Source organism: Charadrius vociferus, unplaced genomic scaffold (assembly GCF_000708025.1).
Source record: "Charadrius vociferus isolate BGI_N301 unplaced genomic scaffold, ASM70802v2 scaffold636, whole genome shotgun sequence".
In the NCBI taxonomy this organism is placed as follows: domain Eukaryota; kingdom Metazoa; phylum Chordata; class Aves; order Charadriiformes; family Charadriidae; genus Charadrius; species Charadrius vociferus.
The window spans coordinates 306,830-323,140 of NW_009649189.1; the positions used below are offsets into that span (position 1 = coordinate 306,830).

At 47.0% G+C, this 16,311-nt stretch overlaps 1 protein-coding gene across 1 annotated transcript in view; it reads left to right on the forward strand.

Moving 5' to 3' along the window:
- Positions 1-16,311, forward strand: part of WBSCR17 (Williams-Beuren syndrome chromosome region 17) — a 227,486-nt gene that overhangs the window by 136,744 nt on the left and 74,431 nt on the right. Inside the window, exon 6 of the mRNA XM_009888852.1 lies at positions 4,866-4,983. Within this exon, the coding sequence (XP_009887154.1) occupies positions 4,866-4,983 (118 nt within the window). The remainder of the gene's footprint in view (positions 1-4,865; positions 4,984-16,311) is intronic.

Sequence of the window (16,311 nt, forward strand, 5' to 3'; positions counted from 1 at the left end):
TGCTCTCCAGCCATTCTCTGCCCAGCCTGGATTTGTGCTTGGGATTGCCCCGACCCAGATATAGGACCTTGCACTTGGCCTTGTTGAACTTCATGAGGTTGGCATGGGCCCAGCTCTGCAGCCTGTCCAGGTCCCTCTGGATGGCATCCCTCCCCTCCAGCGTGTCTACCTCGCCACACAGCTTGGGTCATCAGCAAACTTGCTGAGGGTGCACTCGATAAATATGGGTTTTGTTTCCCCTTTTCCAGTCGGCAGGAACCTCACCAGATGGCCAGAACGTCTCAAATACCATGGATAGTGGTGTAGCAACTTCATCTGCGAGTTCCCTCGGGACCCGCGGATGTATCTCGTCAGGTCCCGCTGTCTTGTGCAGCTGGCTTCCGCCCGTGAGCCCCAGCTGAATCATGGAGATACAGACGGGCAGCAGAAATGGGAAATTGTGTGTGTTTTGGACAAGTCTGAAATCTCCAAATTGAAAATAAGGTGTTGGAATTTGGAATGTTTAATTAGGAATGGCAAGTTTGGGAGAGGGACAACTAACGCCTTTCTTGGCGGGTAGAGGACCATCCCAAACGTGCTAAATGCGGTGCTGTGTCTCCCAAAGCATTGGGATTGTGTTGTCGAAGGTGAGCAACTCCATGATTGACGTTTATTAAAAACAACAGCAGTTTAATGGAAACTGGACACCCCAGCAGTTCCTGAAGTATGTTCTCAGCCTTCTTGCGCTCAGTGGTATGACCGCTAATTATTTTTTTAATATCTTTTTTTCTACATATTTTATAACTTGCACTTTAGTATAAAATTGGAAGCAAAATCCAATTGTGTAGGAAAATTAATTTCCTTGAATTGAAGAAGCAATCTACTTGAGACTTTTTAATCATTAGATGATAACTGCGCACTAAAGGAAGGAAGACCATTAAAGTAACTTAATAGACTAGGATAAACGTTTTTCCCTGTATCTTCTTCATCTTTATTTAGAGATTCACGCTGAGGATATTTCATAAAAGCTGCTCTTTTTGACCTTTCGTCACTTATTGTATGGAGGATCCAACCAAAATAATGGCGAGGAACTAACGCTGTGGATTTCTGGATACAAACCCAGTAATTCTGCTAAACATCTCTGTTCATCCTTTCCTGCCAAATTCTGCTTTTCCGTTCTCATTAAAGAAAGAATAGCTATCGGGACAAATAAAAATGCATTTAGCTGAGCTGAGCTGTGTGTGATTTTTAAAAACAAACTGTGTTAATGCTTTTAATTAAGGGGCAGAGGAACAAGAGGCTTTATCAGCTCTTTGTCTGCAGGCCATTATTTCATTGTGGATGGGCTATCTATTATTGTAAACGTCCACCTTTTTGAAGGATTTACTACAAAATCAAATGGTGTTTTTATTTAAATTGTTGAGCGCCGCTTGATTCCTCATTTATTTAATATGGAAGCATTGTTACAAAGAAGAATGTAGCACTTAATTTGTATTGCTTGAGGGACCTCAGATGCGCTCGGGAGCGCTGCTTTGCATGCTTCACGGTAGCGCGTGTTGAAAACAGAATGTGCCGCAAAACGAAGAAGAGGAAAATTTGAAGGTGAAGTTACAAAGTCCCAATCAGGCTGTTTCTGAGATCGTTTTGGAAAGGATCAGTGACTCTGTGGTCTATAAAGTGAAGTCATGTTGCAAAATAACGATGAAAAAAGCTTTCTTAGGCTACAGCTCCCATGCATGGCTATTGAGCGGCTTCCAGTTCAGAAAACCTCGTTTATCTGGTGGTGAGTTCCCAGTGAGCCACATCATTGGATCAGAAATGCAGTTTCATGTGTCTGAAACTTTCACCTGGACTTTTTTTCTGGCTTTAGCTGTTCTCTGGGTGGCTTTAACAGACCTAATGGGTTGTGGCTGGGAAAGTCAAAGGTTCCTGTGCTCCCCCACACCTATTCCCAGTTGAGGAGGTGAACTGGGTTGTTCACATTCCATGTAAAACCAGAGCAACTTACCCTTCTATTTAATTCCAGGAGGTAATCTGGGATAATGGAGCTATTAGATTTGGCATCTCTAAGGTGCTTATCATTTCAGAAAGAATTGTTTCTGCTAATGGCAGTTAACTTGCTACAAATAAAGCAGTAGAATTGAAATCTTAAGTACTAGAGTGGCAGCAAACCATGAAACATTATACCGCTTATTGGAAGGAAGGCCGAGCTGGCTGTCAGGGAAGAAATCTATTGAAAAAATCCTCTGATGGATTCCAATTCTAACTAATTTAATATGGCAGCAGCATTCAGCTGTTCTACCAGTCTATTAAAAGTATTAAAATGTCTATAAATAAGAATACTTAAGTGGCTGGAACTCCTCATCCAAGGAGCTCAAGGGTTTCACAAAGATTGATTTGGGCGGCTGTCGGCAGAGCTGAGCCGGGAGGTTCCTTGGGGGTCCTTGAGCCCTGCGGCTGCCCGGGCTGCGCTGGGGACGCGAGGGACACCGGGTGCTCCTCCGGCAGGTACAGGTTCGTGTGGTGGGGATGGAGCAGCTGAGCATGGACCTGATCCTCGCCGTCTGTAAGGTGTCTCTATATATTCGAGGGTGCTTTCCTCCTCTGCCAGCCATAACTGCTTAGTTCAACCTTGAAGGTGCTCCGCAGTATGGACAAGCCGTGAAATGTGCTTTGAGGCAGGAATCTGGGCCTCTTGGTAAAACACACGATCCCGTTGCCCATTTCTACCTCACCTTCAGGTTCCCTTTGGAAGAACGGGCATTGCTAAGTGGTGTGAGGTTTCCAGGTCCACAGGCTACCGCTGGTGTTACACCCTGCAAGTCTCTTCCCAGCAGCAGAAGGCAAGTGTCCCCTGGGCCCAAGCCAGGAGCTGCAGAGGGGATGGCCGTCCTGTCCTACATGGTGGAGTGTGCCCCGGCTCAGGGTGGGCAGAGGGGTCCCACAGCTCCCCATGCAACCAGAGTCTGGCAGTACCTTGGCATGGCTTAGCTGTGAAGGCCAGAAGGCCACCTGTATCCTGGGCTGCATCAGAAGAAGTGTGGCCAGCAGGGCGAGGGAGGCGATTCTGCCCCTCTACTCCACTCTCGTGAGATCCCACCTGGAGTACCGCATCCAGCTCTGGAGTCCCCAACACAGGAAAGACATGGACCTGCTGGAGCGTGTCCAGAGGAGAGCCACGAGGATGATCCGAGGGCTGGAGCACCTCTCCTATGAGGAGAGACTGAGAGAGTTGGGGCTGTTCAGCCTGGAGAAGAGAAGGCTCCGGGGAAACCTTATTGTGGCCTTCCAGTGCCTAAAGGGGCTCCAGGAGAGCTGGGGAGGGACTTTTTACTGGGGCATGGAGTGACAGGACGAGGGGGAATGGCTTCAAACTGGAAGAGGGCAGGTTTAGATTAAACATTAGGAAGAAGTTTTTCACTTTAAGGGTGGTGAGGCACTGGCACAGGTTACCCAGAGAGGTTGTTGAGGCCCCATCCCTGGAGGTGTTCAAGGCCAGGCTGGAGGGGGCCTTGGGCAACCTGGGCTGGTGGGAGGTGTCCCTGTCTGTGGCAGGGGGGTTGGAACTCGATAATCTTCAAGGTCCTTTCCAACCTAAACCATTCTATGATTCATCATTTCCTCCTGCTGATCCCTCTGAGCGGATCCCTGTTTTTTTTCTTTGCAGTATGGATTCAAATGAAAGCAAGTTAAAGGGGAGAATGGGTTTTATATTTCTATTTTCGTACAGAAAATATGCCGGGGGGGGAGCTTTCCACATACCGTAACTGCAACAGATTAGTGTGTCCCCAAGCAGCAAGAGCATAATGATATGATTTTGTTCGGTGCCATGCTCTGTGGCAAAGTGTAATTTTATGGATAGGGTCACAAGTGTTTAACCATTCAAAAAATACCCCCAAATGTGATCTCAGCTTGCGTGACTCAGAATAGCATCCTCATCTCAGGGAAGCTGTACAGATGGAGATCTGGTCCAGCGTTTTGTGAGATAACGAGGGAGGGACAGTGCGTGTGCACATGGCAGCCCGGGTCATTAGTAAACACAGTCATCTATTAAGTCCTTGAAATAGCATAGTTATTATAAATTAACCCCTGACACTGAGCTTTTCCTCAATCTTTCTTCTATTCTCTTGATGTCAGAATTGTTGGTATCACTCTCATTTTTCTCTATTATTTCCCATGACCGGACACTGTGCTTGGCTGCTCTCGCAGAAGTGGAGCCGGGCAGCGCTGGTCACTGCGGGGCATGAGGGTTCGCAGGATGGATGTGACAGCTTGATCTCTAACCCGGAGCCCCGTCGATATCGGTGGAACTGGGCAGATGACACGGCAGATGTTGCTGCAAGCAGTTGTCTTGAGTTTTTAAAGAATTTGCTTTTGCAAATTTGCAATTTACCTTGTTGTCACTAGTTGGTAATGACTCCTTCGTGATAAGTAAGAAAGATCCCAGTCGGAAACCTCATTTCACAAGGAACCGTAAAAACCACCGTAAAAACACTGGTCCTGAAGTCTCCTCTGTTACTAGATGTGCTGGAAGAAAGTAAGGGAAAGGAAATGCCGTTATTATATTTCCTTCACGAATGGGGAATGGAAATCCCAAGAATTTGTGCCCTTGCCCATAGACACACCAAGGTGTTTGTGACAGAGCCGACACCTGGAGGCTTTTCAGTCGTTCAATCCCAGGAGAACTCTTTCTCCAGTCTACACAGCAAAATGAACTGAAATTTTGGACAATTTCATTGCAGTGGTGAAGTAATGTCTTCAAAGGCACAGAGCTCACTCATTGCTGCCAAGTCTCTGAGATAACTTTGCAGAAACTAGCCCTCGGTCCATTAAAAATTAGAAAATGTCAGTAATTGTGCATTTCTGTTGGTTTTCTTCTGGTACAGGACACCGGCGATGATCGGCTGCTCGTTCGTTGTGCACAGAAAGTTCTTTGGTGAGATTGGGCTTCTGGATCCCGGGATGGATGTGTATGGAGGGGAGAACATCGAGCTCGGCATCAAGGTTTGTGCCACGTGTGCGAGAAAAATTGCACCTAACAGTATTTAAGGAACCCAAAGCAACACTTCAACAAGTTAACATAAACAGCTGTTAGAATGCTGTGGGGGAACTGAGCATTGGTGTGTTTTATAGCATTTTAATTTAAGTTTAAGGGGGAAAAATGACTTGCTTTTAGTGGTGAGTATAGGTTTTTTTCTTGGATGCTTATCTGCCTGACCTGATGCACAAAACTACCGGGATGAAATGGCATGCCCAATTAAACAGGCCCTGGTCACGTTGTCACAGCATTGCTATGAGTTATGAATATCTTAAATACCATGAAAAATACTGTGCCGTTTTTGTCCTGCGAACAGTCTCGGGGGGGAGTGGTGGGACTCTGGTGAGTATCTCAAGAAGACACAAAGCCTGAAAATATTTTTCAGGCGTTCAGCATCTGCAAATAAAATAAGTTCACAAACAGGCAAAATATGCTTTTAAACGTGAGACACTAATAGCTGTGTTTTTAGAGCTGCCTCAGTGCATCCGTGCAGATATTCGTCGTTCCAGATCCCACCGTGACAACATAACTTGATTACTATGTACAATGTTAGATGTGGCTTAGTGATTCGAGTGTTTACATACAGTGAAGTGATTCATACGCAATGAATGCAGTGTTCAGAAGCAACTTGGGATGGCAAAGTCTATGGAGGCTCTTCCAGGCGTGTTTTAGAGTACAGCGCTTGTACGTTAACAAGCTGATAGGGAGAGGCTTGAGACTTATAACTGGAAAATTGAATTGACTGTGCTGTTGTAAAAATGAAAAATCATTGTTCAACTCATAGATTTACCAGAGGATATTTGCTTTGCTGGCAAATCAGAAGAAACTTAAGAAATCTATTGTTATTGGCTACGTGGAGCAATAATCTCACTTAAACAAGGGAACAGCAATTAAAGGCTTTAAATATGCCGCATAGCTCTTCTCTATATGAAGTAATTGTTGCACATCATCATGCAGCTCACTTCTTTGGTCTAGAGAGATCCTGCTCTAAACCAAGTTTCTCTTGTGGCTATCCTTATTTGTTTTTGTGGGATTTTTTAATAACATCGTTGTGGAATTAGTAATTCTCAATTTTAGTACTAGTACAAAAATTAGTAATTCTCAGTTCTAGTACTAGTACTAGAAATACTCATTCTCAAAATTAGTAATTTAACCTGTCTGCTAGGATTTGGGGGGATTTCATAGAAGATTGGCTTCTTAACTGGAAAAATAAGATGGATGTCTCAGGGACAAGTGATGAGCATATGTCCTCTTCTTTTTTCACATGCTGAACTTTCTAAAAAGGCTATCTAATAAAGCTCCTTTTGGAAAAATACAATCCCTCACTTCCCCAAGTGACTTTCCAGGGCTTGCGGTTCCAACCCATATGTTTCCCCGCTGTTTGCCCACTCACATGCTGTGTGTTGTGGTCAAGGTTTTAAAAATATTAGTGGTTTTGAGAGCCAAAATACTTTTGGAAATCCACCTTGTAATACTATGTAGAAAGTAGATTTTCAAGGATACCTGAGCTCCAAAAATCAGTCTCTGTGCAAGTGTCTTATTTAGCGACCAAGAACTAATGGCACATCAGTCCCATTTACTGCATGTTGGCCAGTGTGTATGCAGGTAAGGAAGAGCGGCCCTGGAGATGGTGCGTCTGCGCTTGCCAGGTGAGTTCCACTTCATAGTGAGATTTCAGTTACAGATAGTTTATCCAAGGCTAGTTGTTGGATAGAGAGTCGTTACGGATTCAGGCAGATGTCAGGTCTCAGACAGATGTATCTGTTTCTGAAAGTCCAGCCATACAAATCATAGAATCGTAGAAGGGTTTAGGTTGGAAAGGACCTTGAAGATCATCGAGTTCCAACCCCTATGACCTATGGCAGGGCCACCTCCCACCAGCCCAGGTTGCTCCAAGCCCTGTCCAACCTGGCCTTGAACACCTCCAGGGATGGGGCAGCCACAGCTTCTCGGGGCAACCTGCCCCAGGGGCTCACCACCCGCACAGGAGAGAATTTCTTCCTGATATCTCATCTAAATCTCCCCTCTTCCAGTTTGAAGCCATTCCCCCTCGTCCTATCACTCCATGCCCTTGGAAAAAGTCCCTCCCCAGCTCTCCTGTAGCCCCTTCAGGGACTGGAAGGCCACAATAAGGTCTCCCCGGAGCCTTCTCTTCTCCAGGCTGAACAGCTCCAACTCTCTCAGCCTGGCAAGAGAGTTGCCAGCAAAGGTTGCCAGCCCTTCTTTATGGGCTTGCAACCTGCCACGGCTAGGGTCTGGAGCAGCCATGGCACATTACAGTAAAGTAGGAAAACAGAATGGGTGTAAAGGATCAAGTTGAACAGAAGATGATTAGGCTTTTTGTGGGTGTTTTGCTGTTTTGCCTGGCTGTAGTCGGAAAAGTAATTTGGTAGTTCCTTGTTTGTTTCAGTGTTTCTTGGATGAAAATAAATACAGAAAGTATTTATGTTCCTTTTGATGCTGGTGCAAATTCCATCATCTTTCTGAGAATCATATGGCATTTTTTTAAACATTATATTCTTGGATTACCAAAACCACTCAAAGAACAAAAATGAGATAATAAACCCATTGAGGCTACAAGGAGGACGTGTGTCTGCAAAAGCACAAGATAACTATATTATGGTGAAATTAAATGCAAGTAGTCTGAATAACAAAATGAAATAAATAATTGAGAAGGTTGGGCTGTCCTAAGGACCAAGGCCGTATACTGTACAAGTGTAAAAAAACCTGTGGTTTTATTCATATGCTTCAAATATTCTAAAATACTGTACCTATGTGTGATGAAATATATGGGCCATATGTTTCTTTCAGTTGCTGCATTCAGTTAGCTCAACGAGAAAGCTCCGACGTGGCCCACTGAAATAAAACCCTGTTCCTCATGTTCACAGAGGTGGCTCTGGGCTCGCTGCTCTCCCGTGCGTGCTGGGAAGCATCCTCGGATCGCTCAGATAATAATAATAAAGCCATTAAGCACGTTGCTGCCCCAGGCAAATTCCTGTTCTGCTTGCGGGGTAGCTCTGGCCCTGACAAGGGGAACATGCTGTTCTCTGTATTATTGTATTTTCTTTTATCACGCTGGAGTGTCTCCAGAAGGTTGTACTTATTCCCTCCTCTTGTCCCTGATGTCCACTACCTCACTTCCCGAGGCAGAATTGAGTCTAATTCCCCTTTTCCTGGCAGAGAGCAGAAGCTAAGCAAGGCAGGTTGGGGTAATATTTTGACCGAGAGGTTTTCAATATGCTTTTATTTTTTTCCCCCCTCCTCCCCCAAAGTGTGCCTTGCAATCAAATTACGATAGCGCCAAGTCTCTCCTACTGCGGTGTGAGCCACAAGGACCAAACGTTTGATGCGTTCCTGCGTTAGTCGCTCCCCGCAGCAGACTGCTTGTGGGATCCCATCCTCGCGCCCGGCTGGTGACCAGGCGATGCCGGTGAAGCCGCTGGAGCTGGGGCACGTGGAGTCATCTCATACCTGGTCTCGGTCTTCCCGCAGGAATCGGGAGAGCAAGTATTGCTCCAAGCTCCCACCGCTCGTCCTGGGGAGCGTGCGGGTGCTGTGGACCACATCTGGACCCTTTCCCTGGGCCCAGCTGCTGGTCTTGGTCCCAGCAAGAGTAACCTGGTCTCTCTGAACAAGCTTTGAGCCAACTCTTTTAACCCTTTGCTGTACTGAACAAGTTTCTGCTCTGATTTTATGAGCTGGTGTCCAATTTCCACGGCGTGAAAGTGTTGACGCTGCTCTGGGTGCCCACCAGCTCCACGTGTGCATTTGGGCACAGAGCCTTCTCTGACCATCTCTGCTCCTTCTGTTGGAAATTTGTCTTTTATTTTAAAAACTGTTTGTGGCCCTGGCTTGTAGTGACTGTGTGACTAAGTGGGAAGACTGCTTTTGCTGCGTGTCTCGCTATTTCTCTGCAGGGAGGGTTTCATGGGTTTTCATGGTTAGTCACGGCCATTCGCTAAAGATGCTCCATAAAATTGCGCGTGTCCGTTTGAATAGAGATGCAAACGTCTCTTGCATGGCTGTTGCCGTGATTTCAAAGTCTGGGATGGGTTACAAGGTTGTTTTCAAAGTATTTTGTGCTTCTGTCATGCATTGCTAATTAAACTTATGTGAGTTGTCTTTTAGAGATTAATTTAATCAATAAGGATATTATTGCTACTTTGATGGTATCATTTGTACAAATTGTCACTTGGAGAAAGCAATTAACTGAGAATGCTTATTAGCTGATCCATCCCACACCTTATTTGTGTAGTGAGAATCGATTATTGAATTCATTAAGAAGAGCACAATTCAGGGATCCCTTTGAGGTTTAATGACTGACTTGAGCTACTTTTTACTGTGAATGTTAAATTGTCTGAAGTTTGGGTTGGATCTTTTTAAACTGTTTGCAGAGGAAAAGCACAGCATGTCCTCTTAATAGCCCAGATTTTTGTCCCCCAAATTTGGCATCTACATTCGACAGGCCGGGTTTTGGGTGCTGCCATGCCAGCAGTTGCGTGAGTGGAGCGGGCAGCGTTGCGTCCGTGTGCGTAGCTGTAAGGGAATACAGAGATTTGAAAATCAAACAGGTGCAACGAGGGCATTGAGCATATTGTTGTTAGTGGCGATTTCTTTAATAATCAGACTCTCATCCTGCAGCCACTTAGGCACAAAAGTAACCTCATTGCAGTGGCAGTGACATTGATCCTCTCCCAGAGGGTACCGTGCCTGTGTACCCTTCAGTCTTTCAGAAACCCTTAAAATAGATTAAATAGCTTTTTAATGGTACAAATCTCTTGTGTGCGTTTCATCCATGAAGGAGCCCATTTTGTTTATATGAGTACAATTATTCATATGCTGAAATGTTGAGAGGGTCAGGCAAAAAAAAAAAAAAAAAAGGAAAGCCATCAAATAGGTATATTTAAATTCCACAAGGGAGCTGGACTCTTTCTGCAGTCAGAAAATCAAATCCTTCTCTTCCTGCATACATTTTCCACAAAAATTATGGCTATATCGTCTTGTTCCGAAGAAAACAGTGAGGGTATTTAGAGGAGGCGGTTCTTTCAGCATCCGTGGCTTTGTTGGGTCTGAGATGAGGGATGGGCAGGCTGTATCCAGCCCTACGGGAGGCAGAAAATCCCCTCCACGGGGTGCTGGGTGGGAGCAGAGGCGGGATGGCAGGGCAGGGCTATGACTCAAGAGAAAGATGGTTTGCTTTTTTGCCCTTAGTTTTTTTTGGTAAAAATAACGCTAGCACAGGCTAGTGTGAACCCAGGCTGCGGTGCGGATACTCTCTGTCTTTATTTGAGGTTGTGCCCATCTCTGAAATGGAGAGGGATAGACGCGAGTGTAACGGGGAGTGCATAAATACAGCTGCTGGACGGATATTTGGCTAGGTTTCTACTTGCATGAACCTAATACCTAAATAGTTAGTGCCTGTCATCAAAATGTAAAAATATCCCCAGTTAGGGTGGAATTTATTTTTCTAACGTCAACCAAAGGCGCAGACATCTCATATCAGGTGTCACATTTTGACTGGGCGATGTGTGTTACTGCTGTCACTCGCAATGTTGTTTTGCCGGGGCTTTTTGTTTGATCATCTTCAAACGTCTCTCTCTTTCTCTCTCTCTCTCTGTTCTTCTGATTAATATATTAAAGCCTGGGTGCAGGCAGAGATAGCTGACGGTAGGCAGCACCTGAAATCCCTTTTTAACCACCCTGTCCATCAGCGTCCGGGCGTGAATTCCAGCGCTCCTCCGGTGACTGGCACGTCTGCTGGCGTCCCCAGCCGCGGGGCGATGGGCACGCCGAGGCTTGCAGGATGCGGTGCCTGGTGGGATGCGGGAGATCTGCAGTGATGCGTTGTTACATTTTTTTATCACTTTGAAAAATAGGAAGCTGAAGAGCATGTAATTTATTCATAAGGCTTTATTAGGCTTGTGAGGGTTCGCTGAGACACAGTAGTTAGGGTTGAATCAAGTTTCTCATGATGTGCAGGGTTTTTTTTTTCCCTTTCTTCACCTAGCTTTGCTGAGACAGAATTAGTCATGAAATGACACATGCAGCAGCAGGTTTTTTTGGGAAGTGTGGGGACAAATCAGCCCGCACTTTTGAGAGAAGGACTTCGGGGAGCCCAGATAGAGTTCGCTGCGAGCTGTCTCCCAACCTTTATTTTGTGGTTGGTCACAGGGATGTCGGTGCATCAGCTGTGACACGTTTCTGATGGCAAGGAAGGAGAGAATGTGCCTTGGACTAGTTGAAGGCTTTGGGGTAAAATTGCCAGATATCAGTTGCTTATCTGGGGAGTATGTGCCGTTCAGATATCCACTCTTTTGACATTTCTTCATGAGATGGTGGAGTTTGAGATCCTTAGGGCGGTGAGGAAGGCACACAGTAATCTGAAGGGAGCCTCCAAGAAGGCTGGAGAGGGACTTTTTCCAAGGGTATGTAGTGATAGGACGAGGGGGAATGGCTTCAAAGTGGAAGAGGGGAGATTTAGATGAGATATGAGGAAGAAATTCTTTCCTGTGAGGGTGGTGATCCCCTGGGGCAGGTTGCCCCGAGAAGCTGTGGCTGCCCCATCCCTGGAGGTGTTCAAGGCCAGGTTGGACGGGGCTTGGAGCAACCTGGGCTGGTGGGAGGTGGCCCTGCCCAGGGCAGGGGGGTTGGAACAAGATGATCTTCAAGGTCCCTTCCAACCCAAACCATTCTGTGATTCTGTGATTCTATGATTCTGAGAATTTATACTGAAGATTTAATCTGAAGATTTATACAATCTTCACAAAGTTGCTCGGATGCAGATGATGCAGAAGTCAGTGCCAGTGGTGGGTGGGGCTGGAGTGGGGCTGTTGGCAGGAGGGGAAGGGAGTGAACCTCTGGTCTCCCCTAGCAGGGAAAGAAATTTAGAGGAGTTTGAGCAAGAGCCAGTTAGAAAAGTTGGGGGCTAAACCTTGGTAAAAAGTACCGGGGGAACCACCAAAGCCTGGGGTAAGTTTTATTTAATAGGTGTTGGAGTTACGGTTGGCCCAGCCTGACGTGGAGGACGAAGCTGTGTGGGGATGGATCATATCTCCCTCCTCTAGCAGTAGCCACAAAAAGCCCCCAGTAGCCTGGAGTACCCACAGCAGCAGTGGGTTTGATGCAGACTACCACAGAGCCGCCTCCGGCTTGCCAAGAGCCCGGGGGCTCCGGCAGTTTAGGAAACATAAAAAACCAACCAAACAAACAACCCCCCAGCCCGAACCTGCCAACAATATAAACTCGAGACCAGCTTTTAAAAAGTATTTTAGCAGGCAGGCACCAAAATCCACTTAGAAATTGAGGCTTACGGCTGTTTCCAAATAAAAATCAAGTTAACTTGGAAGAAAATAAGAGGCAGAGTAGGACTGACCTTGGAAAAGGTCTTGGAAATATAGCTTTAGAAATAGCGATGCGAAGGTAATATGTTGCCTTCGTGTACAAGCACAGTCTGTTTATTTGTACCTGTATCCCCGTTCCCCTCTGTATCGCCTTTTCAGAGTGATTCTTGTGTGGTTGGAAGAAATATTTCCACCACTGAACAATATCCAATCACTGCCTGTATTTATTTTAAGAGCAGGAATCGGTACAAGTATGAATTCCGATCCTGTGTTTGGCATTTTAGTTGTCAGCTCAGTATTTACTGTAGGTGCTTGAAGATGCTTTATAAGAAGCTCCGGCGTAGTTTTCCAAACGGGTAAAATGCTTTTCATCACAACCGCCTCCATGGAAATGGAGCCGTATTTTGATTATTTTCTAACCGGGCTATAACCTCTGCGTCGGGAGCCGGAGAGCAGCTCTGCTCTCACCGCCGCAGTGCTTGGGCGGTTTATAGCTGTCCCTCCTCGGGAAAGGAAATTGCAGGCAGGCAGCCGCAGAGCTCCCGTCTCTCTCTTTCCTCGTGATAGAAAATGATTTGTCATCCCTGCCCGTTACCCACTGACAGATGGGGACAGGTAGAGGAGGGGGGGAAGGGACCGCTATTTTCACCCCGCCGGATTCTAGTGTTTTTACTGACAAGTTGATTTTTGTGCCGGGAAGACACCGATAGTCTTTGCTGGGAGAGATGATAACTCTGGCCGTGCGATAGGCCCTGTGTTGCGGTTGAGATTCACCGGTGGATGAAAAAATCCATTTCAGGACTCAGCCGTGCCTTATCTCCACGTGAAACCCTGGCAGGCGGCAGCTTTTCGCTGATTTTTTTCACAGGATGGGTGTGTGCCTCTGGCAAGCGTGGTTAGGGATCTGCCAGGCGTTGGTTTAACACGCTGGACCATAGTCAGAGTCCACCCTGGTCACTCTGGGCTCGGGGCCTGGGTGGAGAAAGCCAGATGCGGAGAGCAGCTGCAGCATCTCCATAGCTAAAGGGGCTGTGGAGAGGAAGGGCAAGTGGCCATGCATGTTCACAGAGACTTAGCTAAGTTGGGTTTATTTAAGCTTTTCACCAGTGGATTTTAGAAAAGAGCCTAAATCCCGAGGGAGGTTCTGCAGCGCTCGTCTTTGGCCTAACTCTGCTCCTGTTGGACAGAGCCATTCCCATGTTGGTCTTTGCACTGAATTTGTGGAAATTTGAATTTGAATTTCCACTGCTATAGGATTAGGACCATGCTGATGTTGTCTGGTAAGGTTGCTCCAGATGCTCCTCAAGCGCAGTTGCCCACACCCCTGTGGGCACACATCCAGGCTGTGGGCATCAGAGGCACCTCCAGCATCCCCAAGACGGGATGATTTTTTTACTATCACATGCTCTGTTTCTTGGGCATGACACCCATCCCGTAAGTCCTTTAACTTCTCCTGCGCTACCAGCTCTTCATTCTCTGCAGAAAAAGATGTGGCAAAGAAGGCACCCTGACTCTGAATTTTCACCCTTTCCTGCATGTTGCTCAGGGGTGCAGCCATTCCTGGCCACATTCCCCCCGTATTTTATGTGGAAATGTCTGAACCCTGCTGGGCATGGGGCCTAGGGTGCCTCACCGTCCATCCATGCTTTGTTGGGCTAAAGCGCAGCAGATACGTAGCGCCTGCTGCCCGTGCATGGTCCGCTCTGCCATTTGCACCATTCTGGGCTCTGGTGAAGATGTTTGCAAGACAGTTTTGGATTATCTGGCAGTCCTGGCTTTGATGCTCAGGCAATGTTTTCCCTTCATCTCCAACCCCGGAGGTACCTGTGGTGCCATCCGATGCATCTTGGCCAGCCAACCCTTGCTGGTGTGGGGAAGACTCGAGAGACCTTCCCGTAGCAGGAGACATTCTTGGCTGGCTGGGCAGGGGCGTCGGGACGCGCTGAAATGTGGGATCCAGGTTGCATCTTTGGGGTACATCACAGGCATTTGAAGGACAGTGTGGGCCAGAGGCTTGCTGTGTTGGGTTCGCTGTAGGCTGGTGTGTCTGGGAAGCAAAGGGGGGTGGCATGGGTGACAGGAGCAGGCTTGGCGCAGCTACGCTTTCTCACCCTCCATGTTCTGGCAGGGAAATAAATTACTTAAGTCCTCTTAAACAGCAGCCATCGGTAAGAGCGGCTGAAGAAGGATTCCCATAGCGTTTCAAGTGACATATTCCCCTCTGTCCTGCAAGGCACATTGGTTTCCTTCTTTATTAGCGCTCTGGGCCCTGCTGAGTGGAAGCAGACCTGGGACATCCCTTCCCGTCCCCCGTTGCCTGGGCCATGGTTATGTTTCCAGCACTGAGCACTCATTAATGTGGGGATGATGCATGAGCCGGAGCGGTCCCAGCTCCCAAAGTGCCTGGAGGCTGCAATTTGGTCAGGAACTGCTGAGATGTAGCAAAGTTAGGCCCCCTGAAAGCTGGTTTTATAGCATCACTCCCTGGAGGACAACTGTCCTTTAAAGTATTTCTGGGTGTCTGAAACAATAACTCTCTGAAATCTGCTTTCTCCTTTCACTCATCACTACACAAGGTGAGCGGCAGCACATTTACTCTGTGCATGTGCCTACAATGTCTGGGATATAAATTACCCTATAAAACAAAAAACAGGCTTGTGTCTTCCGAAAAACCAGCTCCAAGCCAAACTGAACTTTGTCTTGTTACAAAAAAGCACACTTGGGAAATGCCAGGAGAAAATTTGACGTGAAATTACGAACCAATAAATGAGGCTCATAATAAACTGAGATGAGGAATGAGGTTTTTTTCATCCCATTATATTCATAAAGCTTTCTGAAAGCTCCCTGTTCATCACGACTGCAGAGGCAAGGTTGTTTTTTTGTCTTTTCATCTGTCCTTTCTTATGAGAAGACGAACCTGTGATGCGGCTGCTGGGGCTGTGGGACGCACAGCTCTCTTCCCTCCCCCATCCAGAGCCAAAAAGTTGATTTTCTCAGTCTCGCCGGGCTCCGGTGGCTCAGGCAGGGCAGTGGCCTCAGACCTTGGCGTGGTCCCGTCTCGTAGTCACCGAGCGCTGGGTTTTTTCAAGGATAAGACACCCCCTTCGTCAACTACAGATTCCTCAGGGGCCTGAGGATTGGTTTTGGTGAAAATGTAATCAATGCCGTTACACTCCCGTGATTTTTCAACCAAAAAAGCTTGTAGTCAGAAATTTCCAACCAGATTTTAGTGTGTTCAGTGTCTCTGTAAGGCTTTGCAGTCCTCCTCTCTCAAGGACTTTCAGGTCAAAGCTGTTCATTTTTACAAACGAGAACGCTGTTTTCTGTGAGCCCCTGCTGCAGTCGCAGCCTTGGCTCCGAGAGCTGCTCGAGCCGTATTTCGTGTTCAGCTGAACTCTTCACCAGCGCAGAACGCAGTTAAAAGGCAGCTGACGGCCTGACGGCTGATGGCAAGAAACAGAGACCATCTGCGTTTCCCCACGTATGTCCGTCCCAGCTCTGCCAACTCAGCAGAAAATAATAGTAACAATAATAGTGTTCACGACCAAATACTGTCCCAGCCCTGTAGCGAGGCCAGCTTCGCCCCCAAGTTAAGGAAGGCCTTTTACCCTGCCTCCTGCACGCGCCCTTCGAGCATCCCACGTTTGCTGGACGACCGTGCATCACCTCCCGAACTCGCCCTTGAATATCCGAATCCTTTTGAGACCGGTTTCCTGCTTTTTGGGATTGCTTCGTAACACTTGCTTTTATGGCAGCTTGCGGGCAGCTGTGACGGATTGCGCCGTGTTACGGTCACCCTTTTCTCCAAGAAATTCAGTCCAGCGTGTTTGTATGCCACTCACCTGCCGCCTGACCTTTCGCTTCTCGGTGTTACTGGGCATGATTTGCCGGTGTGCTGTCACAAGCTCCAGCACGCGGAGAGTACAAAGCAGATGTAAAACACTAAATAAGGAT